Raw genomic sequence first — 24,913 nt, 5'->3', positions numbered from 1 at the left:
TCACCTTCTTGCCTGATTTCTTCCCAACTGTCTTCAGACTTCCACACCTCTTCCACCCCCAATATTGATTTCTTCAAAATATAGTTCACAAACAAATCAGGCTGGACTGAACCAAGTCACAAATCCTGAAGGAACTCCACATATCTGTGATGTTACATGTGGTAAATTCACGGAAAGAGAAATAAATCTGCCACTTAACGCTGGTAAAGAGCCCAGGTTTTAACTCAAAGTCTAAACTGGAACATTTAACTAGCAACAAACCTCTCTTAATACTTATCATTTCAGCTGTTGTAGCTGAACCATAAAATTGAATTATTTATTTTTCAAATAAGAACGGATGGTTGTTTAATAAGTTCAGTATTATTTGAGTAATGACAGGGAAAATAAATGCTAAGGAAATGTGTGTTTCAAAAATCTTATTGGCAGATTTCTACAATCTTATTAAAACCTGGATGTCTGCCCTTAACTCTAGACATCAGATCTAGTCAAAGTTCAATAAAACATTTTGTGACCAGTCCTCCAACTTTACCTAATCTTCAATCTTCAATGTGGTAATTCTAACCAGACTACAAGTCAAATTAAGAGAAGAAAAACCAAATAAATATTCAAAGCAAATTCTATATCCAAACGTTATAAAATCTTTTACACTTAGAATTAAGAAACTATTTAGAATATTTACTCGTGTAATTCTAATCAGCCAGAAACAACTCCTGAATTATCTGGATATTGTCAACAATGTGATTTTTGGCCTGAACTTTCCAAATCCTTGCATTAGTTTTCAAACGTACCTTGTATGCAAACATCATTTCACAGTCTAATTTTACCACGTGTCAAAAAACAAAACAAAACAAAACAAAAAAACCTATAACTAGTTGCCTGTCTGCTTCTGATCAGAACTGTGAAAGAACATGAATAAAAGGAACTTACGTGCAAAAATTCCTAATCTGCATTTGACAGTTTTTAAAAGAAAACAATAATAATTAGTAACAATTTTCCAGAAGACTCAGTGTACTCTTAGAATTTTAAAAGTAATGAATGAGACTGTAATTTTTATTTTACTACATTTGCCCATACTTCATTGTGTCTATGCATCTCAGGGAGAGTTGCACAATTAAAAATAGATTATCATCCATCAAGAACGTGTCTTGACCAAATACCAAATTTAAAAATGGAGGCCAAAAGGATACAGCTTAACATATACCACATTAAAAAATAGGTAATAATAACAAAAACCTATCAGGATAGAAATACAGAATTGCTTTTAAAATTAGCCCAACAACAAGAAATAAATAAATAAAAAATAAATAAATAAAATTAGCCCAACAGTTTTCTGCCATACATTAATTTTCAATGTTTAAACTTTAATTGTATATGGCTTTTAATAACCTGCAGTGTTTACTTGCTTTGTAATTATGAACACAATTTCTTTAAAAAGGAGGGTAACCTTATAAAAAATATCTGCATGTGAGAACTTTATATCTAAATGCATCTTTCTCTGGTCTTTGAGTGATCTTTAGTGATTACAGTGGGTTAGGTTTTGTGACTAGAGAGTTTCTTTGGAGAGACTATATTTTCTGTATCAATATTAGAACATGGGGTTTAATGAAGGATTTTTACCCTTACCAGGTACAAGAGAAAAACTTAGAGACAACATTTGTAAGGCAAAACAGCCTAACTCTGGGGACACATTTTGGTGGTTTTTGAGGACAACAGAGAAGAATCTTAGAAATTAGACCTGAATAGAAAATCTGAAATGCAGGGCATTTATAACTATTTCCCAGACTCTACCAACTAAGCAAGTACAGTGAAACCTCTTAAATCAGACACCAGTGACTCAGATTTTGGACTAATTAAAGACAGAGGCTAGGACAAGTTTAACTCCGCCTAAATAATGTTAAAATGCTCATGAGGGAAAAAACGGTTTTCATTTTTCAGGTGTGAAAATTTTAAATAACTCTTCATGGGAGTTTATTTTCTCGGTGTGCTTCTTCCCTACCTTGAGTTACAGCTATTATGTTATTCTGATTGTAATAAAAATTTATTTTGGAGAAAGATCCCAAACAGATTTTAGTATATCGCAGGTCTGCCTCCTCCCAGTTGTCCTTTTAATGAGATTTCCCTGAACATTTACAAGATTCAGTTGACCACACTGAGTATTTATCTTCTTTTGGATATAAAAAAATAAATAAATAAACTGATCAAATAAAAAAAAAACTGATCCAAAATAGGAATAAAAAGTAATCATTACTTACGAACACAACTTGAAAAGGTGGGATCCGGCCCAAATCCCATTTTGCAGGTACATCTATAGCTGCCCATGGTATTCAAACACTCACCATTAGGGCACACGCCTTGTAGCTGGCATTCATTAATGTCTGCAGGAAAACACAATCCTTTTAGAAGTAGTCAAGCCCAGTTGAACACATTCTGGCTGTAAACAGCATTCATTTTCTTTTTCATTACAATAATCTCTTAGTAAATAAGAAATGTTAGCTTTTAATGCAGCAGATACAAGTGACCTGAAAATCAAACCAAGCATTCACTGAACATCCACAATTTACATAACAACCATTTATTATGCACCTATGATGTACCTGGTTCTGTTCTAGATACTAGAACTTTACTAGCAAGCAAAACTGAGAAGATTCCAGCCCTCACGGTGCTTACATGTTACTAGGTGTTAGGTTTTCGAGATCATATGGATAAGGCAGAGACTTTCACCCTGAAGACAATGGCAACCTAGCTGGACATACACCTACTTACAAACTAAAGAAGTGAAAAGAAAATAAACTTAGCACAATTAGAAGAAAGGTCATCAACTTGAAAAAGTCAAATTATGAAACTGCCCATATAGACAGGAAGAGCTGGACGAATTGGGTGAAGGTAGGGGACTCTAGAGCCCTGAGGTGGTGTTAAGATTTCATCAGCATTGAAGTGAGGGAGAAGGTGGATAGATGGATGGATGCATGGGAAGAAAGGGGTCGGTGACCTACAGGACTGACCCCAGAACATGGGCATAGAGGTTGCAGAAGGGAGATCAGGAAACCCTGAGTTAAACTGTTGGCTGGAAAAGTAGTTTCAGGAAGGTAAATAGTTGGAAAAAGAGCCAGTTAGAGCCAGGCTGGGTTTGGGTTCACTTTTACTGAGGACAGGGAGCAATCCTAAAGGTTTCTGAGTGCAAGGAAGATATAACCAAAGGCAGACTTCAGGGTTATTCATCTGGCCAACACATGGCTTAGTGAAAAGAGACCAGAAGTTGATGACTGAAGGAGTAATGCAAGTAGGAGACGGGACAAGCCAGGTTGGGATGGTGAGAATAATCTGGAAGGAATTTTTCTTTTGAGAAGAACAATGGGCAATGCAGAGTGTTTGACTGGCCAGCACAACAGTGGAAAGAAACAGAAAGAAAGGAGTAGAAGATGCCTGGAAGGCATCTAATCTGGGAAATGAGGAGAAGACATTGTTGGTTTTGTGGAAAGGTCTGAGGAAAAAAAGAGGCAAATGAAGAGATGAGTTTTACACTTGAAGGTCACATAAGGATACCCAAGAATAAAATCCAGCAGCAATGGCAGATTTAGGAATAAAGAGTTAGAATGGCTAAAAATAGAGATTTGAGGTCACCCACAGAGGGTGATTGCTATGGTCTAAACATTGGTGTCCTCCCAAAATTCAAGTGTTGAAATTGTAACCCCCAAAAGGTAATGGTAATAGTAGGGGTGCCTTTGGAAAGTGCGTATGCCATGAGGAAGATCCCTAGTACCTTCCATCATTTGAGGACACGACAGAGAAACCTGCAACCAGAAGAGGGCCCTCACTAAAAGGCGATCGTGCTGGCACCTGGATCTTGGACTTCCCAGCCTTCAGAAATGGAAGCAACAAACATCTGCTGTTTATGAGCTACCCAGTCTGCGGCATTCTATTATGGCAGCTAGGACAGTGATCCAAAGGGAAATCAAAATGATTTGGAAGAGGAGAGATAAACATATGTGCTTTTAAAAAAGATTAGAGAGTCTTTTGTAAAGGTAATTAATTAAAAATGAAAAAGAATAGGACAAGTTAAAAGTGAAAACTTAATAGTAATTTTTATTTTTATTCAGGGTGGCTTATGAAGCTTAACGGTTAACAGACATGGTTATTAGCATTTCTGTTTCCAATAATGTTTGCTTCCTTCAATCATCAGTTCTAATAAACCTCTTACTAATGATTTTAAAATTAGTTTTCTAAGTTAAAATTGAACACAACTGGTAACAAAATATTACTAGCAAATTTATCACGTAAAAAGGCAAATACAGCCCCCAATACATCATTATTTGCTTGTATTTCATATTCTAAGTTGCTATGGATTTCTATAATGGATCTATTTTATCAAACACATGCAGTTTTTACTTTCAATGATACAACTCACTCTCGATGACATCTAAACAAATTAACACATCTATTTGTTGTATAAATTTTATAGCATTCTAACTTGGATCCAGCTGAAAGCTGGCACCACTCGATTATACCTGGCACAACATATGGTCCAGCACCTGATCATCTTATTCCTTCTCAGAGTGTACACTGTGCTGTAATATGCAAATAACATTTATGCACAGCATGTAAGTAAAAATATCCCCCTATCACTCACTTTTCTTATGAAAACCACCATGAAGAACCAGGAAGAATGCCAAGTCCAGTTGGGGCTACACGGTGCAAGTAAAGCCCTTATCATATGTCCCAACTTAAACCCCAAATTTGGGGAACCAGCCAGTTGTGGTCAAAAAGGCTGGACAAAGTCTGTAGTCTTCTGTTTTCCCTCATGTCCCTGCTTGGGTGTGACTTATTCACTTTCTTTTTCCTGTGAGTGGCCTGTACTCTTGCTCATCGATTACACCACTATATATTCCATGCTCACCTCTTGGGATGCAAATTGTCCCTAGACTAGAGTTTTCCATGAAGTAGTGTAGCAGCCTTGCGGCTGGCTGTCAGGTTAAAATGGAGGCTTTCTCCTCCAATGCATAAGCATCTGATGTACAACCACTTGCTTTTGCCCTCTTGCAATGTCCCCTCTTTGACTCTCCTCAACATGGCCCACTGCTTCAACCATGATGCCATGGGAATGGAGGATAGGAATTAAGACTTACCAAAAAACCCACTATGGCTAGAGACAGGAATAGGAAAATTCAAGAGGAAAGGAAATCATGCATTTCCTACTAACTCTATCCTGATCAGCTTGCCCTATCAGCATTAGCAACTCTACCTCCCCTAATTTTGGTCCCAGAAGCATGCAACTTTCTACATTACCCACTTTCTTGGCTTCCAGAAAAATTTCTACTTCCATTAACTGCCTCAATTTATTTTTTACCTTTTCTCCAAAATATCATAAATCAGAGATTAAATTTCCAAGTTCCTTCTTAATTTTTTTTTTTAAGATTTTTATTGAGGCAGAAACACAGGCAGAGGGAGAAGCAGGCTCCATGCAGGGAGCCTGACATGGGACTTGATCCCTAATTCTCCAGGATCATGCCCTGGGCTGAAGGTGGCGCTAAACCGCTGAGCCACCCGAGCTGCCCAGTTCCTTCTTAATTTATATACAGCAAAGTATATCAATCTTAAATATACAGTTACATGAATTTTTATACATACATATGTATATGTATATCCATGTGTGCACATGTATGTAACTGCGTAACCACCATCCAGACTGTGATTTAGAACATTTCCACTGCCTCAGAAGCCTCCTTAACTCTCCTTTTCCAGGTAACACCTCTGCCCCTATAGGTAACTATTATCATCCATTAGTCTGGCCTGTTCTTCTACTTCATATAAAGGGAATCCGATTGTATATGCTCTTTTGTCTGATTTTTATTCATTATTATGCCTGTGAGATTCATCACTGTTGCATGCAGCAATCTACTCTATTACTGCTGTTATATTTTATTGTGTGAGGATATCAAAATTAATTTACCCATTCAACTGTTGACTGACATTTGGGTTAAGTCCAACTTTTTGGCTATCAGTAACAATGCGTCCGTGAACATTCTTAAATAGATGTCTTTTGGTAGGCCCAGTTCTCATTACTCTCCTGTATGTATCTAGGAGTATTTCTGACTCACTAGTGAAGACTCATGATTACTTTAAATAAATAATCTCATAGTTGTCTAAGGTGGTTACGCCAATTTCCATCCTGGTACCAACTGTTTCACATCCTCACCAAATTATTGTCAGTCTTTTTCATTTTAGCCATTCTGGCGGGAGTGTAGTGTTGTTTCACTGTGGTTTTATTTTTTTTATTAAAGATTTATTTATTCGTGAGAGATTCCTTCCTTCCTTCCTTCCTTCCTTCCTTCCTTCCTTCCTTCCTTCCTTCCTTCCTCCCTCCCTCCCTCCCTCCCTCCCTCCCTCCCTCCCTTCCTTCCTTCCTTGTAGCCAGGGAGATTAGCTGAGGAGTCTCAAAGGGGTAAGGGTGTGTACTTACCTACAGGACATTTTGGGTTGTCCCAAGGACTGGAGAACACAGAGGGCAGATAGTAGAGAGTTCAGCATTCTACAAGTGTGGGTAGTCCCCCTTGATAAAGAATTGCTCAGCCAAAACTGTCCACAATGTCCTCGTGGAGAAATTTACACAGAGATGATGAAACCATGAGTTTGTAAGTACAGAAGGGATTATTTTGAAGTGAGGCTCTCTAAGGAATGATGGGGTGAAAGTGGGTGCTAGCTACATGAGAGGACTTGACAGGTTTTATCCGCTTGACTCAGCATCTATATGTTGTCCATCTGACAATCTCCTGTTGTCACTGAGAATATGCTATGGTCTTAGCTAAAGGCACAAGAGACTGGGGTCCCTCAAATCCCTAAGTTTTGGCCTGTGTGGTTTGTGACCTACAAGGCTACAATCCTAGCACTACCAAGTCTGATCAGGTCTCTAACATGATTCATCAGACTTTACTGTCACCTACTAAGCTGTCCCTACAGCTTAGGGTACCTGGTACAGCTGTTTTAAGCAAGGCAGTTCTCTTGCATTTGCTTCAAATATTGAGCATTTATAATAAGACAACACCTCTCAAAATTTTTAAAAGTTTTGAATCCTGACTTATTTCTGTGACAAATCATATTGCAGGTTTCAAGAACTCACCCACTAATAAAACCTCCAAAAGCATTCCTATCATAAATTAATTCCTATTATATAAAATTTTACATCTAAAACCTAGATATAGGGGATCCCTGGGTGGCTCAGATGTTTAGCGCCTGCCATTCGCCCAGAACGCGATCCTGGAGTCCCGGGATCGAGTCCCACATCGGGCTTCCGGCATGGAGCCTGCTTCTCCCTCCTCCTGTGTCTCTGCCTCTCTCTCTCTCTCTATCATAAATAAATAATAATCAATCAATCAATCAATCAATCAATCAAATAATAAAGCCTAGATATAAAAGAGGTTTTTTGTTGTTGTTTTCTGGGTGGTTTTTTGGGGTTTTTTTGCACTTCCTTCTTCAATCCCCTACTTCACTCCTGAGAAGACTGTAGGTGGTTAGGTAGTTATATGTTCTGTGTTTAAAAAAAACAAAAACAAAAACAAAAAAACAAGAGGTGCCTGGGTGGCTCAGTCGGTTAAGCATCTGCCTTTGGTTCAAGTCATGATCCCAGGGTCCTAGGATCAGCAAGGTGGGGGGAGGGGGGCACCCCTGCTCAGAGGGGAGTCTGCTTAGACCTCTGCCCCTTTCACTCATGCTTTCTCTCTAATATAAATAAAATATTTAAAAACAAAATAAGACAAAACCAAAATAAAGAGGTAAAAAACAGATTTCCCATGGTTTTTAATTTAGAACCTTAGAAATTAATAAGAAACATGAATAGTTATCCAAATGACTTTCTCATGTAGCCAAACTCTTTAAGATCTTTCTAAATAAACTGAAGGAAACTAGAGATTCAATATGCTTTAAGAACAAAACATGTATTAACATGTTATATCTGGACATGAGAGGATTAAGAAGTACACTAACAGATGTTATCAGGCAAGAGTTTAACAATTACATGAAACATGATGGGCAAATCATGAATTATAATTCTATTTAGACTTCAACTCCTACGGCTATTTTTAAAATCAAATAAAAGCTTCTAACTGGATTATCATTTTTTCTAAATAACTTATATTTGACTGATATAACTGTGTTTCAGAAGTCTCATATTTTAGAAGATCAGCCAATCTCCTTTAGTGTACTCTGATTAAACTGGAAATAGTTCAGTGTTTCACACAAATAGATAAACAAATGAACTTGGTCATTGTTCTCCCTCTGCCGAGTCCCAGATTTTTCTGGCCAACTGTGGAAATCTATCTTTCCAAGGAATGGTATAACCTCATAGTTTATGGAGTTCAAGAATAAAGATCCAAGTGAATGGCTGGAGGTGCTGGCTCTCTTGAATAAGCCAATCCCTACACCTCCCAACCCGAGCTGCTCTGTTAAGTCTAGAAATTGACAGAAGCAGGGGCACCTGGGTAGCTCAGTGGTTGAGCGTCTGCCTTCAGCTCATGGCATGATCCTGGGATGGAGTTCTACATCAGGCTCCCTGTAGGGAACCTGCTTCTCTCTCTGTGTCTCTCATGAATAAATAAATAAAATCTTTAAAAAAAAATAAAAGAAATTGAGAGAAGCCGAAAGAAGGAAAGAAACTCATATAGCCCCATGTGCTCCTTTCCAGTAGGTAAAAATCTATAAGGCTATGGGGGAAAATGAAGGAGACTAACATACTTCTCAACTCCCTTAAAACATTTATAGAGTTTCTCTGCCCACAAGAGCCCACCACGTGCTTCTGGCCATAACAAGTTTAATAATACAAAGCTGCTCTTCCTGTTAAGTCTACAATGGTTGAATATTAGCAGCATCACATGGCTCAACCTATTATCATCAAAATTGAAGGGTGGGCATCTATTGCCCAGATTGCAAAAAAATACAGAGTAGCTGGACAATATGCTTAACAAGAGACTCTCTAACCTCTTTAAACTCTTTAAACAACCTAATGTAACAAAGCTTTAGTATTTCAATGGTAGGGAATGGTACAACAATCTAGTAGAGACAAGGTCTCTACTAGATTAGGTCATTCTTTGGTCACTCTTTCTTTACGTCTGTATGGCATACCTCCTCTTACTGGAACTTCGTAACAATTCTGGATGGTGAGCACACAATGGTTATTCTCATTTTATAAGCTTTGTCCAAGTTTTTTTTTAAGATTTTATTTATTTATTTCAGAGAGAGCCAGAGAGAACATGCCCATGCACATGTGAGCTGAAGGGAGGGGCAGAAAGGGAAGGAGAGGAAGAAGGGAAGAATTTCAAGTGGACTTCACACTAAGCGCCAAGCCCTATGCAGAGCTCAATCTCAGAACTCTGAGATCACAACCGGAGCCAGATGCTTAACCTATTGAGCCACCCAGGAACTCAAGACGTTATCTTTAAAAAGGGTTAAGGAGGGCTGTGAAAATCTAAAGAGAAGTATATCCCATTAAGACCTATTTTTGGTGTAACTAAGATGCTAACTTATGTTACCTAGGGAAGTCACTTAGTTTCTCTTGCTCTCGCTTCCTTTCCTGTAACACAAAGGGGCTGAGTCAGATAATTCCAAAAGTTACTTCCAGCTTAAATATTCAGACTTCACAACAACCTGCCAGGGTTGAAAATGCCAAGGAATAAAGTATGACAGTTAATGCATAATCTATTATGAATAGCTTAAATGTTCTTATGGGAAATAAACACATTTTTATGTATCCATTCTCCTAAAGGAAACTATGTATGTTTAACAAAGTAATAATTTACTGCCTTTTTAGTGACGCAAGTTTATACAGGAAATGAGGCATGTCCAGTAACTGAAAGGAATTAAGTACAAGGTGAGAAGAGTACATGAAGATCTTGGTACTGTGTGAAAACATGAAGCATTCTACACATTGTGCTATGTATATTCAGTTTTTGCTGATGGATAGAAATTCTAGCATATAATTTAGCAAAATGATTTCCACTTGAAAGCAGGAAAAAAATACCTTTGAGGGAAATATTTTCCTAGCCAGACAGATAATTTGTCTACTTATTAGAGATCTCTTGTTTTTTTTTTTTTTTTTTTTTTTTTAGAGATCTCTTGTTTTAGACAGAATGCATTCTCTCAGAGGACATATGTATCCCTTAAACTCTCACAGAAGCAGATGTGTGCTGGGCACATCTATCCCTACAGGCATATGACAATATGTCCCAGGGTACACACAGGCTTGGATATTTTTATTTTAGGGTATCAATTTCTAGATCTTAGCCTTCATGTGTTTCCTTCTCTAAAGGAATCTAAGAACACATGTGTCAATCTTCCTTTCCTGTCCCTCCTTCCCTCGGTGTCTTTGTTCCTCTTTACAAAGTCAAGGCACACCTTTTGCTCATCCAGAACATTTCCTTTGCTAAGTACCCTGCCCTACACAATATAAATTCTCAAAGGCACCAAACATATGAACATTTCATAAATATATGCCTCCTGAGGATGAGTCATAGGAAAAGTGTTAAGTCTGGTTTGTTCAAGAAGGTCCAGCTTTTGCCAGTTAGGTTAGATGGTAACATTATTCATAAACTGAATGAGCCATCTCTGAAGCTCTAAGATTTTGATGAAAATATGTTTAAAGTACAAATCTAACACAACTGTTCCAGAAATTACTCTACCGCATCCACTTAATTTTAATGAGAAAAAATGTAGATGTCAGCTTAAATATGCGTGAACTCACAGTTTTTCCAAATTATTTTAAGAGATAAGTGAACCAAAAAAAAAAAGTTTGGAGGTCAATGTTCTAGAGCAACTTCACCCAAGTTATGTTATGTAAAACAAGCTTTATGAGCTTATAAAGGGGTTCTATGGCCAAATATGTTCAAGAAACACCGCATGTTCTACAAACATGAGCACATTACAGACCTCGAGAAGTCCTTTGGCAAGGACTCTTGGTTTTCTTTAACTTGGTGTTTTTCACACCTTCGCCATGGGGCCCTTTTGCACACACGGTCTATTAATATCCTTCTGAACTGGTGGTCTGTAGAACACATTTTATGAAATGCTCTCTGGGGATGGCTCCGAAAAATATTGTACTGTAGGTCTCTTTGCAGTCATCTTTGTTTCAACCTAGAGCTCACCACTGCTGTAGCCTCCTCTCCTGACCTGTAAGTGTCTCACCTTTGTAAATTGATAATATAGCACAAGATAGATTTGATCACTAGACTCACTGAGAGAAGGCAAACCACTGTGCGAGCAACTCTCTTCCTTCCAATTCTTCTGTCTTCAGGGTAACATGATAAAAGATTATCAGAGCCCTGAGAACAGCTTGTATTTATTTCTTGATACATGTGTGCTACACATGGAAGATGCTAATAACATGCACATACATCTCTGTCGGTCTTGGATTTCTAACTCTAGTCTACAGACGCAACATTAATTTCTCCTTGAAACATTCACAGTCACATGAATCCATCACGGGCTTTCCTCATCCCTTGTGATACAACAGGCATCTTCCCACTTGATTTTATAGCCCCAAAGATTAAGGTCAAAGAGCTATTGAAAAATACAATGTGCTAATGACTCACTTCACCACTGTCTTTCCGAAGAAAAGTGAATAAAATAAACAGACATTTCCTTTTTGAATCTTATCCCAGTGATATAAGCATAGCAAGAAGACACACTAGAAAAAGACTCAAATGGATCAGAATGGGTCCCAAATTGATTTTTAAATGCTGAAATATGATGTCCAGGTTCAGACTAAAAACTATTTAAATTCTTAAAGAAAATTTTGTGCCTATTTAAACTAGAAACTGCAGTTAGAGATCCAGGACAGTAAAATCACCTCTTCAGATCAGTAACACATCAATTCCCTCTTAGTCATTGACCATCGTAAAACTTGATTCACAATCACACTAAGTACCCCATAGTTTATGAGATTAAATCACTAGATAGAGCAGAGCATTGTGATGAATTTCTGGCAGGCTAAATAAAAAGAATTTTAAACATCCTTCAGTGTTTTGAAGAGCTGATTTATCAAATCTGGTGGATTCCAGCCTTAACCTCTACCTACTGATTTTTCTCCTGTAACTTTCCAAATACATGGTAAGAACAATGGATTCTAAATTTCATATCTATACCCATGTTACTCTCATATACATATTCCCTACCTCTAAACATCACAACAATCAATTCCCTTCTGATAACGGAACTGAAACCAACTTTAGAGAATACTGCATAGATGGAGACATCACAGAAGAAAATGTCAAAGGAAGGGAAAGAAGTATTGAAAAGACTTTAAAAAGAAAACATCGATGGATATTATCACTTCACTAGCCAGAATTCTGAATATTAGGAAGTGGTACTGGCCACATGCTGTTGAGTGAAAGAAGTCAGACACAAAAGAACACAAATTGGGTAATTTGAAAGTCATCAAAAACCAAAACTGACCTATTCTTGTAAGAGTCAGGCCAGTGATTACTTCCAAAAGAGAGTACACTCTACACATAGGTCATACATAGATACAAAGTTTATTTAAAAATATACAAACTGCAGTTTCTATATAATCACCAGAATAGTGTTTTTTCACCAATACTTTGTCAATATGGCTCTATATGTAGATGTAAAGTGACCTCCCACTAATACAAGTAAATATCTTCATTTCCTTTTTTCCTAGGCAAACACACTTATACATGCAGAATCAGGATAAACCATCAGGGTGTTATGGATTAACTTTCAAAATGACCCCAATTCTCCATCTCTCCACCTATCCATGCCTTTCACTATGTGATTTCAAAGCTCCTCCCATGAAGAAGTGGAGTCTAGTCGTCCCCCCCACCCTCTCGCGTGGGCTGGTCTTATGACTTCTGACTTGCAGCCATCAGGATACATTTGAAGTGACAATGTGTCAATTCCAAGAGTAGGCCTGAAAAGCTTTGTGTGCTTTCACTCTCTCTTGGAACCCTGCCGTCATGATGAGAACAGCCCATGTCAGCTGCCCAGAAGATGAGAGGCTATGGAAGGCGGTGAAGTCATCCCGGCCAAGACCATCTAAGAGCCCTGGCACTCAGCAGCAGATCACAGATGCATGACCAAGCCTGGTTGAGATCATCCACACCTGGTGTGGGTCAGCAAAACTACTCCATTGCACTGAGAAGTGAGAGAAATACCCAACTGTTTTATTAAGGCATAGGGAAGGGGGAAAGAAAGGATACCAGAAAAGGAGTGCCTCAGAATCCAAAAAGAATCCAAATAAAAACAAAAGCATTTAGAAGCATAAATATTCTGCTTATTAAAGACTTCTTGATAAAACTGAGGAGGTACAATAACTTACTAATAATATGATTCAAAAAAATTTTTTTTTTACTGCACAGCAGACACATTTACAAGGCAACTTGCTATAAAAACAAATGGTGAGGTTTGGAGAACTTTTAGTATCTAAATCAAACCAGTAAAGGAGCTTAAGAGTTAAACAGAGACTGTGAAAGTATCAGTGAGCATTTAATATCACTTTCAGAGTTGCCATTCATTGAGCAAGGTTTTATGTCATGGTTTCCCCCTATAACAAGTAGACGTGGTCACTGTTGAGAATTAAGAGAAGAAAAATGTGTTAAAAGTACTTTTTAGGGCACCAGGGTAGCTCAGTCGGTTGACCATCTGACTCTTGATTTTGGCTCAGGTCATGATCTCAGGGTCATGAAATCCAGTCCTGAGTCAAGCTCTACGTTGGGCTCTGTACTGGGCATGGAGTCTGCTTGGGATTCTCTCTCTCCTTGTCCCTCTGCGCCTCCTCTACACCCTGCCACTCTCTCTAAAATATATAAATGTATTTTTTAAAGTACTTTTATAAGCTATAAACTGCTATATAAATGCTAGTAGAATGCGGGGGGAGCTCAGGCTGCAGAAGTATGTGACTTTCTATCACTTAATTTCTTTGAGCCTCACGACTCAGTTTCATCATCAGTTAAAAAAAATAAAACTACTTATTTTACAGGGTTGTTCATGATATACCTGAAGCATCCAACACAATGGCTCCACTAAATAGGCACTCAATAAATGATAGCAAGATATATAAATGGGCAGACAAAAATACATAAACAATAATGACCAAAAAGGAAATTGACTATATTAGAAAAAAAAGAGAACTATCAAGTTATTCTTATGCCAATAATACAATGAGAAAAGCCTCACATCAATAAAATCAACAGTAAACAGAAATGGAGCAGCAGGGGCACCTGGGTGGCTCAGTCCATTAAGCACCCAACTCATGATAGCGGCTCAGGTCATAATATTGTGAGTGTGAGAAGGAGCCCTGCGACAGGTTCCCTCTGCTTGAAGATTCTCCCCCTCAGCCCCATAAATAAACAAACCTTAAAAGAGAGAGAGAGAGAAGAAATGGAGCAGCAACTGGTGTTGCTAACTGCAAAAAGTTCAGTCAGAACAAAAGCGTATTAGAGGAAGAACTTAGATTTTGTACAAAAGGATCATTACACGGGGCCTGCATGCTGGAGAACATGGGAACACAGACCATCAAGTCACCTGCTGTGTTACAATTACTGTCACTGATAACATCTTTATGTCTATCAATTGTCATTATCTCCCTCGCACCTTGTTTCCATCACTGCAAGAAGGCACCCTGAGCAGGGTGGTGGGTGTACCGGGAGAGAGAGAGAGGGAGTGCACAAAGCGCTCACTACTGAGTTAAAGACATTTATTTCTATTCTATGCAAACTTGCACATAGCTTTTGAGGAAAACCGGAAATGTCAATGGCATAACATAATGAACAAGATACATCAATGCTCCATCCATTTAAACATAAACTTAAAAGAAGCTTACAGTCATTAGCCACTATGCCAAACAAATTTTGCATTCAGCGTACACTTCCTCCATCCCTTAAAAATTGACTCATCCACCTTCACTTCCACCTGTGGGATTCAGCAGGCACAAGCATGACACACGCTCTCCTATGCCCGCATCTTCATTTCTTCCACTCCTCATAACTTTCCCAACTCCATCACAGCTTTCCTAGATTACAACTACTTGTAGGTAAAATCATTCCTATGTAGAAAACTCAGAAGAAATTAATAAAACTGACAAGCATTCCAGTAAAACAATAAATAATAAATTACAATCCTGCTCACAGCCATATTCAATATAAAATATCTGGGATGGTGCACTTGGGCGGCTCAGTCGATTGAGTGACCAGTTCTTGGTTTCAGCTCAGGTCATCATCTCCAGGTTCTGTGATCAAGCCCCTTGTTGCATTGGGCTCTGTGCTCAGCAGGGAGTCAGCCTGAGGATTTTCTCCCTCTACTCCTCCTTCCCTCTAAAATAAATAAGTAAATCTTAAAAAAAAAAAGAAAAAAAAAACCTGGGGAGGGCCTAAATAGAAATGTACAGGGCCTATGTGAAGAAAAAGATAGTATTTCACTGCCCTTTGTATGTTTTCAAATTTATAAAAGAAAGAAGTAGGAGAGGAGGGGAGCAACATGGTGAATGAACTCTCTATCGCGAATGAGAAGGGAAAATGTACATCCTCTTTGAGATGTAATGTGCACAGGATGAATCACAGCTTGGAACCAGTAATTTCTCTTGTCAATATAACCAGGATTCAAGTTTTATGTTCAAGTATGCTGGTAACAATACATATATTAAAAAAAAAATAAAAATTAATCTGAAAATAGAACTTCAGGGGGATGGCTAAATGAATTATCATATATCCATTAACTGGGATACCTAGGTCAGCATTAAAATAATCTTTACAAGATTTAATAACATCAGAAAGTATTATCTATTAAGTGAAAAACGGTTTCACACTCACTTATCCACGAAATATTTTCTCAAAATATACATGATTGGTAAGAACTCTAACAAAATCCATCAGTTTGGAAGGAGATTAAGGTAATTTATATTTTTTATACATTTCTTAGTTTCTAAATTTTGAACAGTAAGTATGAATTATTTTATAAACAGCAAAGACAATGTGCTTATTTTAAAGAACAGGTTTTTAAATGGGAACTTTCTTTTTTCTTTTTCTTAAAGATTTTATTTATTTATTCATGAGAGACACACAGAGAGAGGCAGAGCCAGAGGCAGAAGGAGCAGCAGGCTCCCTGTGGGGAGCCTGATGCAAGACTCATCCTAGGACCCCAGATCATGCCCTGGGCTGAAGGCAGGCACTCAACCACTGAACCACCCAAGTGTCCCGGGAACTTTCTTCTGAAACTGCAGTATTTGGTTCATCTCTTGAGCGTGCAACCTTGATGTTTTAATTATGCGTGAGAACAGGGATCCTCATAAGGGCAGTAATTGAGTCTTACTCTAATATTTCTCAGAGTACCCCCATTTAAATCATCTGTAAAATGGATGAGTTAATGAATAGCAGATGGTCAATATATTGATATTGTGGCTGCTCAATTACAAGAAGAAAATGACTATCTTTGAATAACATTTAATTTATATAATCTGAAGTTTGTCAGTGCTTTTCAACATCCTCAAAGAAAATGTATAATATATATATTAAATACCACATTTGAATATTGGTATTTTAAATTTTTAAAAGCTCAATCCTGATATTGATAAATGTTAAAGAAATGTAACACAGTAAGTTCGTGCTTTGGCATTCTCTCCTGTTCCAAAGACATAGCAATTGTAGATAAATTATAAAAGAAGATTAAAAAAAAAAAGCAAGACAAATATCCTAGTAAATCTGAAATGGCATAGAAATACATGGTAGTGGATGAAGCCCCTGAATTTCTGGGCCTACTCTCTAGGAAGAAACACGAGCCAAGGATCCAGCAACTGAAGGTAAGAATCTGAAAGTATCTGTGCAGAATTGTTCTTCCTCACAACTGAAATCCAGCTAAAAAATTATTAAAAACCTTTGAAATGTAAAAGTCTTAAAATTAAAAGTAATCAATAGAGCTCAGATGGGAATAAAGCAAGAATTAGAAAACTCTAAGATGGAACTGAAGTATTCATTCAAAATGCAGCCTCCCCCCACCAAAAAAGACAAAAGAATACAAGCATGAAAAAGACTTGTTCAGGGGCATAAATATTAGAGAAAACCCCTAAGTAGGCAATAAGAGTTTCAGCTGAGAAGAAGCATGGTGGAAAAACAATATTTGAAGAGTGCATAGCTGATCATTTTTCAAATTTGAGGAGAGACATGACTGGATGGATGGACAATACAAAAAAAGAAAAAATACAGAATACAGAAAAAAGAAAAAATCCAAAGAGGATCTCAAAAAGAGAGAGAGAGAGAGAGAGATTATTTACAAAGGAGAAAAAGCACCAAAAAGAAGTCAGAAGACATCAGTATAATGTGGTCAAATGGGTTGCTAGTAAACAACCTAGAATTGTACGCCTGACCAGTCTCCTTATAGAATGAGCTCAATAGAAAAATATTCTCAGACATATAAAGTATATCCTTCTCAGTGACCCTCATTGAAAGAACTGTTAAAGAATATCATCTTAAAATGCAGGTTGGCAAATAAAAATATAGGACACACAGTTAAATCTGAATTTCAGATAAACAAATACTTTTTAGTATATATGTCCCAACCGAATTATTTATTGTTTATCTGAGATTCAAATTTAACTGAGTGTCCTGTATTTTAGCCGGCAAACCTACCAAAACAAAAACAACAAACCCAGAAAGTAAGCACAGAATCCAAGAAGCAATGCTAAATGCAAAACCTGACAAAATAGTTTCAATTCATTTAACTATTAACTGTATGGAAAAAAACCTTCTCAATTTCTATTAACTATACCTTTGCAAATAACTGTAAAATGATGACTCTTCTTCTGAGTGAACCAAGCACTATGCCACAGGCCACATTCTTTTCTCCAGCCAAGCAGGTTTTCTTAAAACCTGCCCTTTTTAGATTTCTCAAAGCAACCAAAGGCCATCTTCTTCTAGATGCTACCACCACCACAATTTTTTGTAATGATTAAGAGATCTAAAATAGAAGCTATAGTCTAGCCAAGCTCTTCATAACCCCCAAATCCCATGTATGGCTCACTGATGTGCAGTGAGTTGGGAGTTTCATTTAGTAACAGCTGTGCCCCTGAAAAAAAAAAATGTCCACTATCCTTTCTATGTTCCAAACAAAATTTGGTTTCGAATGCACTTTGGGGCACCATCTTAAAGGAGTTCTATGGTGAAAGTTTGGTATGGGTATGATGATGCCCTAATGTATCTGTTTTGTAAATTTATTTTATTAAAGCAGAAAAACTAGTGTCATAAAATGACGCCAAAAGAAAGTTATGTGGACAGCTCTTTCATATTTGCTTTTTAACGGGCTCCTCTGGAGTCAGCTAAAATTTAGCTAGTTGGGAGAGTGAACAAAGCAAATTGTGTCCTGCTGATTCCAACTGATTTAATTACACTAAGTCCAAGGTCAAGAAGGATGTCTTATTCATCATTTATCCTCAGTCCATAGCTCAGGAGAGCCCTGCCAATTAATGTTTGTGGATCATTGAATATTTTTTTAATGCTTTCAAGATTATCTATGAAAAAGGAAAATATATATACACTGGATTATGAAAGTGTAGATGTCTCTATCCCATATATTTTGGGATTGCCCTCAGCACCGCAGGACATGCTAAAAAAATGTACAAAGTAATACTAGGTTGATTTTATACCTTATAAGCTCATGAAATGGTTGATTTCAGTGTATCAAAGAGGGTATTTGCTTTTAATAAAAGATTTCACTAAATAGATTGGTCCCCAGGTAATTTCAGAACCCAATGCATTTTTAAAACTTGGATTTATGCCTAATTTTTAAGAGCTCATTTATCTCATGACAAAGTTACGGGCAAGTGAGAGTACTCAATGCCAGAAAGAACTGAGCTCTAGAGTCAAGTAGTATGAGAGCAGACATCCCTATTATCATATTCATGAGGTATCACTCCATTTAATTCTAGCTCTCCATCAAACTTTCACACAATAACCAAATGATGAATGCAGCTCTAGATCCACCAGGAAATATGCTTGTATTGTTTGTTATGATAAATGAAGCAAATTATAACAATTCCATAATGTTAAGGGAAGTGAGGGCAGGTTTTAGAGCTCCGTGTGTGTATATGTAATAAATCATTCCTTTGAAAAGATAATTGCAAGACCACTAGAGAGGAGGAAAAACCCAACTTTGAGGGCAATTACTTGAAAGCTCCTCGAATTAACTTGTGCACAGTTGGCTCTTTGTTACTGAGCCCACATTACTAAACGTTGTTTCAGGACATTAGTTCGCTTAGGTGAAGGAACTAATGTAATTCTAGTTATTAATCACTTTAATTTTAAATGTGCTTTGTAAACCGAGAAGACATTAAACTCTAAGAACAATGCGGAACGCACAAGTAATTAGTGGTTAAAGGGCTCTTTTTGAAAAACTCTAGGATAACAAAATCAAAGGCTTCAAGGCTCTAGGAAAAAGGAGTGTATGTATGTAATGTGAGAAAGTTCTATTTAATTTTGCTGACCAATAGTGTCACAAAGGGAGTGAAATTAAGCCCTTCTCTCAAAGGTAATTTTAATAGATTATGATGAATGAAATCATATTATTTTATGAGTCAATCTTCTCTGTAGTGTAATTTAGCAGTGCCTTTTTGAGGCACCATGAAATAGAATTTTCTGTGATACTTCACTCCAGAATCCATGCCAAAAAGTATAGAGCTGTTTTGCAAATATCCTCCCGAGACAAATGTAAGCCAGGATTTGGTGTTAACTGACCATCAGTGCAAAGAAGGAGGTGCAACCATTAGATATGTTTACTATGAACAAAATTTGCAAAAGGTCACTCCATACCAGCCATACCAGAAGAGGAAAATATGAAAATAACAACAACAAACATCTAGCAATTATTTAAAGGATTCTTCATTCTATTTTGCTAAGTGAGATAGCAAGTCCAATAGTTGACATTTTTGCTTTCACTTCCACCATGGTATTTTTAAAAATACTGGCAGAACCTTAAGCCAGCTAGAAGAAGGAATATATTAGATAACCATCTTTTCTTATTACACAAAACCAGATTAATATTAATTGCTTTGACTTCTATTGGCCTATCTTCTGTTCTAATGAGCTAGTATCTACATTAGTAATACTTCACAGATGTATATAAAATCAGTAAAGGAGGCCATGTAGCACACAGAAACAGAGGTGGTTTGGGAGGTTAAGCCTGGATGGGCCTCTTATTATCTGTGTGATCTTGGTAAAGTTACTTTCTGTGTCGCAGTTTTAACTCGGATTAATAATGTCCAAATCCCACCCACCCCCAATCCCAACCACAGAAACATGTTCATTCCTCATCATTTGATGTTAGGACATGATGACATTCTGGAGAGTCACACAGGCTTACAATGGGGAAAGATAAATAAGGCTCTGCCTCTGTCAATAGTCTAAGGAGCAAGCAGATACACAGGGCACACCTCAGAAACCTTCCTACCTAGGGGTTAGAATATGGGGGAAAGACCAAGATGTCATTTCTTTCTTCTCATCCACAACCTCTATCCCAGGCAACAGAGCAATGATAATATCAGACAACTGGAACATGCCTACAAAGTCACTCAACTTCATGTACTGCACAGGACAGAAACTCCCCATGGCATCCCTGCCTAGCTGTTACCATTGGATCGCCTCGGTGCACAGGAAACTCAGTACTTCCAAAGGCATTTCAGTACAATGTTGGGGAACGCTATTCCACACACAAAGTTTGGTTGTAGTTGTAAATATGCTTCCTTCTAACCCCAACCTATTGATAGGTTTTTGAAGCAATTCATCAAAGACTTGTTTTGTAAGACAGTTTATCAAACATTTAAAAGCGTGTTGTTAAAAACATTCTATTTCTCTTTAGTCTGCACTTCTCCAGGGCTAAACGCTCAGGTTTCCAGGCCCTTTCCAAGCTTTGTTGACCTTATCAGCCTAGAGACAATGAACACCCAAACCTCAAATCCAGTCTGACTGGCAGAGGACGAGATTATTCCTTCCAACACCCTGCTCATTCTGCTTCTACCAGTACATTCTAAAAATGGGCTAGGGCTTGTCATACAGATTGTTATCCAACCCTGTGAAGCAATCACTTCATTTACTCTGTAGAATACACATTCATTCATTTGATATATTTATTCTTCCATCCATTTAACTCACTCTTCCATCCATTTAATAGGACCTTTTAAGGATGTCTTAAATTCTACTGATTCCTACATAATACTGATTAACCCATTACTCCCATGTAACATGAACATGTACAGAGGTTTCTCAAAAAGTGTCTTAAGTGTCCACTCCTTGAGCTCCTTGAGAAAGTTAAACCTAACTTTCCCAATACTCTTTCACATGAGGGCTTATCATATTTTAAGACAAAACTTTTTTAAACACATGGTACACCTAAGTGCATTTCAGAAGGAAATTCTTTATTTGCTAAAGCTCTATACATCATAAAAGTTAGATAGATACAATATGGAACAACTTGAGAAAATTCTCAGGGAATTAAGACAGTCCAGTGAAATGAGCCCTTTTAATAGGAATTGATCGATATTTTCTAACATTACCTTAATCTACTCTGTCCTATAAACACGTACTGGTCAAATATACAGAGCCCCAGACAAGTTGGAACACATGTGCTGTGTTCTTGACATGGATTTTGGTTCACTAAGACTCTTTCAATGTACACATATTTCCAAATTAATAATAACACCTTTATCCTGTAGATGTAAAAGGAAATTAGGAGCATTCATTGGACATTCCACAAAGTTAAGTGACACAAAATTTGATATCATATAAGGGTAGTAAACTAAACCACTAGTAAATGTGAGTTCTAACCTCTGCTCCAGTTAGCCTAAGAAAAGTCACTTAGCCAGGCTGGGTTTGAATGACCTCATTATTAAGGTACAAACACTGGGCTAAATGATCTCTGAAGATCCCCCTGCTTGTTCGACTGCTACGTGGTTCAAAATAAACTGAGCAAAAGTACTCATGACATTTCATATTTAGTTACACAGCTTGAACTATCGCCTAAGAAATGTTTATTTACCCTGATATTTAATACTCTAATACTTCAAGGTGGCTAGCAATATTCTGATGAGAGGAAAAAAAGGGACTTCACTACCCAATCATGTGTCAGCAAGGAAGCAATACTGCTCGGTACACATGTGTACTCATCTGCACACATGCATCCATCCATGCAAACATAGGTAGTGACTTACAAATTAAAATAAGGGGAAAAAAAGTTCCGTGAAGTTTAACTGTTACTAATTCTGGTAACCAGACACTAGAACTCTTTCTTTCTTTCTTAAACTGAGTGTGCAGGCAGTTGGTCACTACTGTGACCTTTGCACACCGGGCTAATGAGCAAAACGTGGTCAAACAACTCACATTCCTAAAAAGCCCAAACAATGAAGTCTACACCAAAGAATAGTTAACCTTACCTTGACAAAAGGTGTTGTTAACCCGTTTGTAACCTTGTAGACATTCCATCATTTGGTTATATCCATGATAAGCTGTAAGGAAGAAATAATTCTGTTACATGCTTAAATTTATACAGTCCCAAACTACCATATGTGATAACCTAAACCAATGAAGTCATCAGTGGTCTATCTTATTTATTTCTAAGATACCCAACTCAATATGTGGCAGTTTTTTTTCCACATTATCCCTGTTTTTTCAGTATGCTTCCTATTCTGCAATAGATGCAGTCCCACATAGTTGTCATCTAGATTATGTTAATCCAAAGAATCGTAAGACTATTTTATATTTTCTTCCATTTAATGATTATTTTTATCACAAAGGATCCATTCCTCCCCAATGATGTGCTACAGGCATTTGAATTTTCTTATAAGTAAGGTGAACATACATCCTGGCCTACCTGGGACAGCCCTGGGTTAAGCCAGTTGTTCTAGCAAAGTTCATTAATAACAGCACTCCATTTCACTCTCAGAAGTGTCCCAGTTTTGACAATAAACTATGTGCTAACTTAAATACTGGTTCACACATGCTAATAAAGAGAGACTCTTATTGCTATGAACCCAAGAAGAATGGGAGATGACAAGAGGAAGTCAGGAGATGAGAAGGACTACCAGGATCATTGGTATTGTTCATCACCCAGAATTTTCATCAACAATACAATGTTGTCACTACCAAATTATCAACAAAACCCTATTCACTACGAAATTATCAACAAAACCCTATTCACTGATTCTGACACTCTTAAGTGAGACCCAAGAGATTTCTTGGCATAATGGATACAGCATAAGTTCAGGCACCAAGCAGACCTAAGTTCAAATCATGGCTCTGCCTATCAATAGCTCTGTGACTTTGGGACACAAGCTTTCTGGGTTTCGAACGAGGATTCCATACAATGGGAGTATTCACATCTCCTGAGCAGGTCAGGACTGTTGTGGATTTTAGATATAATTTATGCAAAATGCCTACCGCAGTGCCTCACAAAACCACTCATGAGATGACAGATGTCATTATTTCCTGCCATAAGGTATTCTTTCATTAAGAAGATCATGAGCAATAGAAAATGGGCAATAATCAAAACAGGATGGATGGTTAGACCACTACAAAGACTTAAACAAGGAGTAAAGAGGGAAAATTCAAAATAAAAAAGGAAATTTTCTTTTGGAAAATAAAATTATTTTGCCCCTAACACATGCTCTTTATTCTCACCACTAATGGAACAGGATGAATATGTACTAGTGGTATTTCTCTCTCCTCCTTCACTTCCTTTCTTTGCCATATGTCCCATCTCTTCAGATCCTTCTGAATTAGAAGTGGTTAGAGTGAGGAGTCCTGGAATAGTGACTTTTAAGGAGGGAGCAACTGGCATGTGGAGAGTTTCATTCAAGCTCCATTTAAGCTCCTTGGCCACATAACTAGTCTTCCATAGAATGAAGACCCTGTGGAGCAGGGTGCTTGCAGAGATTTGGGGATCTCTCTCTGTGAACCACTCAAAGGCAAAAGAAATGCTATCTTGTTTAAAAAGGAGAAAAAATGAGTGGGAAATGTCAGAGAGGGAGACAGAACATGAGAGACTCCTAACTCTGGGAAACAAACTAGGGGTAGTGGAAGGGAAGGTGGGTGGGGGTTGGGGGTGACTGACGGGCACTGAGGGGGGCACTTGATGGGATGAGCACTTGATGGGTGTTATTCTATATGTTGGCAAATTGAACACCAATAAAAAATAAATTTATAAAATTTATAAATTTATATATTATATAAATTTATATATATTTATATTTATATAAATTTATATATATAAATATATAATTTATATATAATATATATAAATTATATATATTATATAAATTTATAAATTATATAAAATTTATAAAAGAAAAAAAAAGTGGGAAAAAAAAAAAGTTTCAACAGGGCAGCCTGGGTGGCTCAGTGGTTTAGTGCCACCTTCACTCCAGGGTGTGATCCTGGAGACCCGGGATCGAGTCCTACATCAGACTACCTGTATGGAGCCTGCTTCTTCCTCTACCTGTGTCTCTGTCTCTCTCTCTGTCCCTCATGAATAAATAATTTTTAAAAAAATACATAAATAAAAAATAAAAAGTTTCAACAGTCATCTACCTCAAAGCAAAGAGCCAGACCAGCTGATCTCTTCAGATCCTCCTCAGCTTAGGATTCCATGTTCATTTTCTTCTACAAACTTTTAAAGGACAAGTGACTTGTTCAAGCTAAGTACATTTTTATTAGATTACAGAGTATTTAACGAAATCATTTGCAGATTTAAAATTAAGTTTTCACAGTAAAAACTGATCAACAGTGAAAGGTCTTTCTGTACGTGGCTAAACAAAAACTTCAAACATTAAATAAAAGTCATTTGAAACTGCAGTTTGAACTCCTTTAAGTGAAAAAAAAAATTTTTTTAAAGGCATGGAACACAAAACCAGAGCACATAAAGCCAAGGAAAGTCTGCTCTC

General features: G+C 37.3%; 1 protein-coding gene across 15 annotated transcripts in view; it reads right to left on the bottom strand.

The window, feature by feature from the left end:
- LTBP1 (latent transforming growth factor beta binding protein 1) overlaps nt 1-24,913 on the bottom strand; it is a 391,779-nt gene that overhangs the window by 136,128 nt on the left and 230,738 nt on the right. For all 15 annotated transcript variants that reach the window (XM_025454210.3, XM_025454208.3, XM_049095987.1 and 12 more), the window contains 2 exons: nt 22,409-22,480; nt 2,253-2,375 (listed from right to left, as the gene is read on the bottom strand). In XM_025454210.3, coding sequence (XP_025309995.1) covers nt 2,253-2,375; nt 22,409-22,480 — 195 coding nt within the window. The remainder of the gene's footprint in view (nt 1-2,252; nt 2,376-22,408; nt 22,481-24,913) is intronic.

This window comes from Canis lupus, chromosome 17, assembly GCF_003254725.2.
Source record: "Canis lupus dingo isolate Sandy chromosome 17, ASM325472v2, whole genome shotgun sequence".
NCBI lineage: Eukaryota > Metazoa > Chordata > Mammalia > Carnivora > Canidae > Canis > Canis lupus.
Note: the sequence above shows the minus strand (reverse complement) of the source record. Positions and strands in the feature narration are given on the sequence as shown.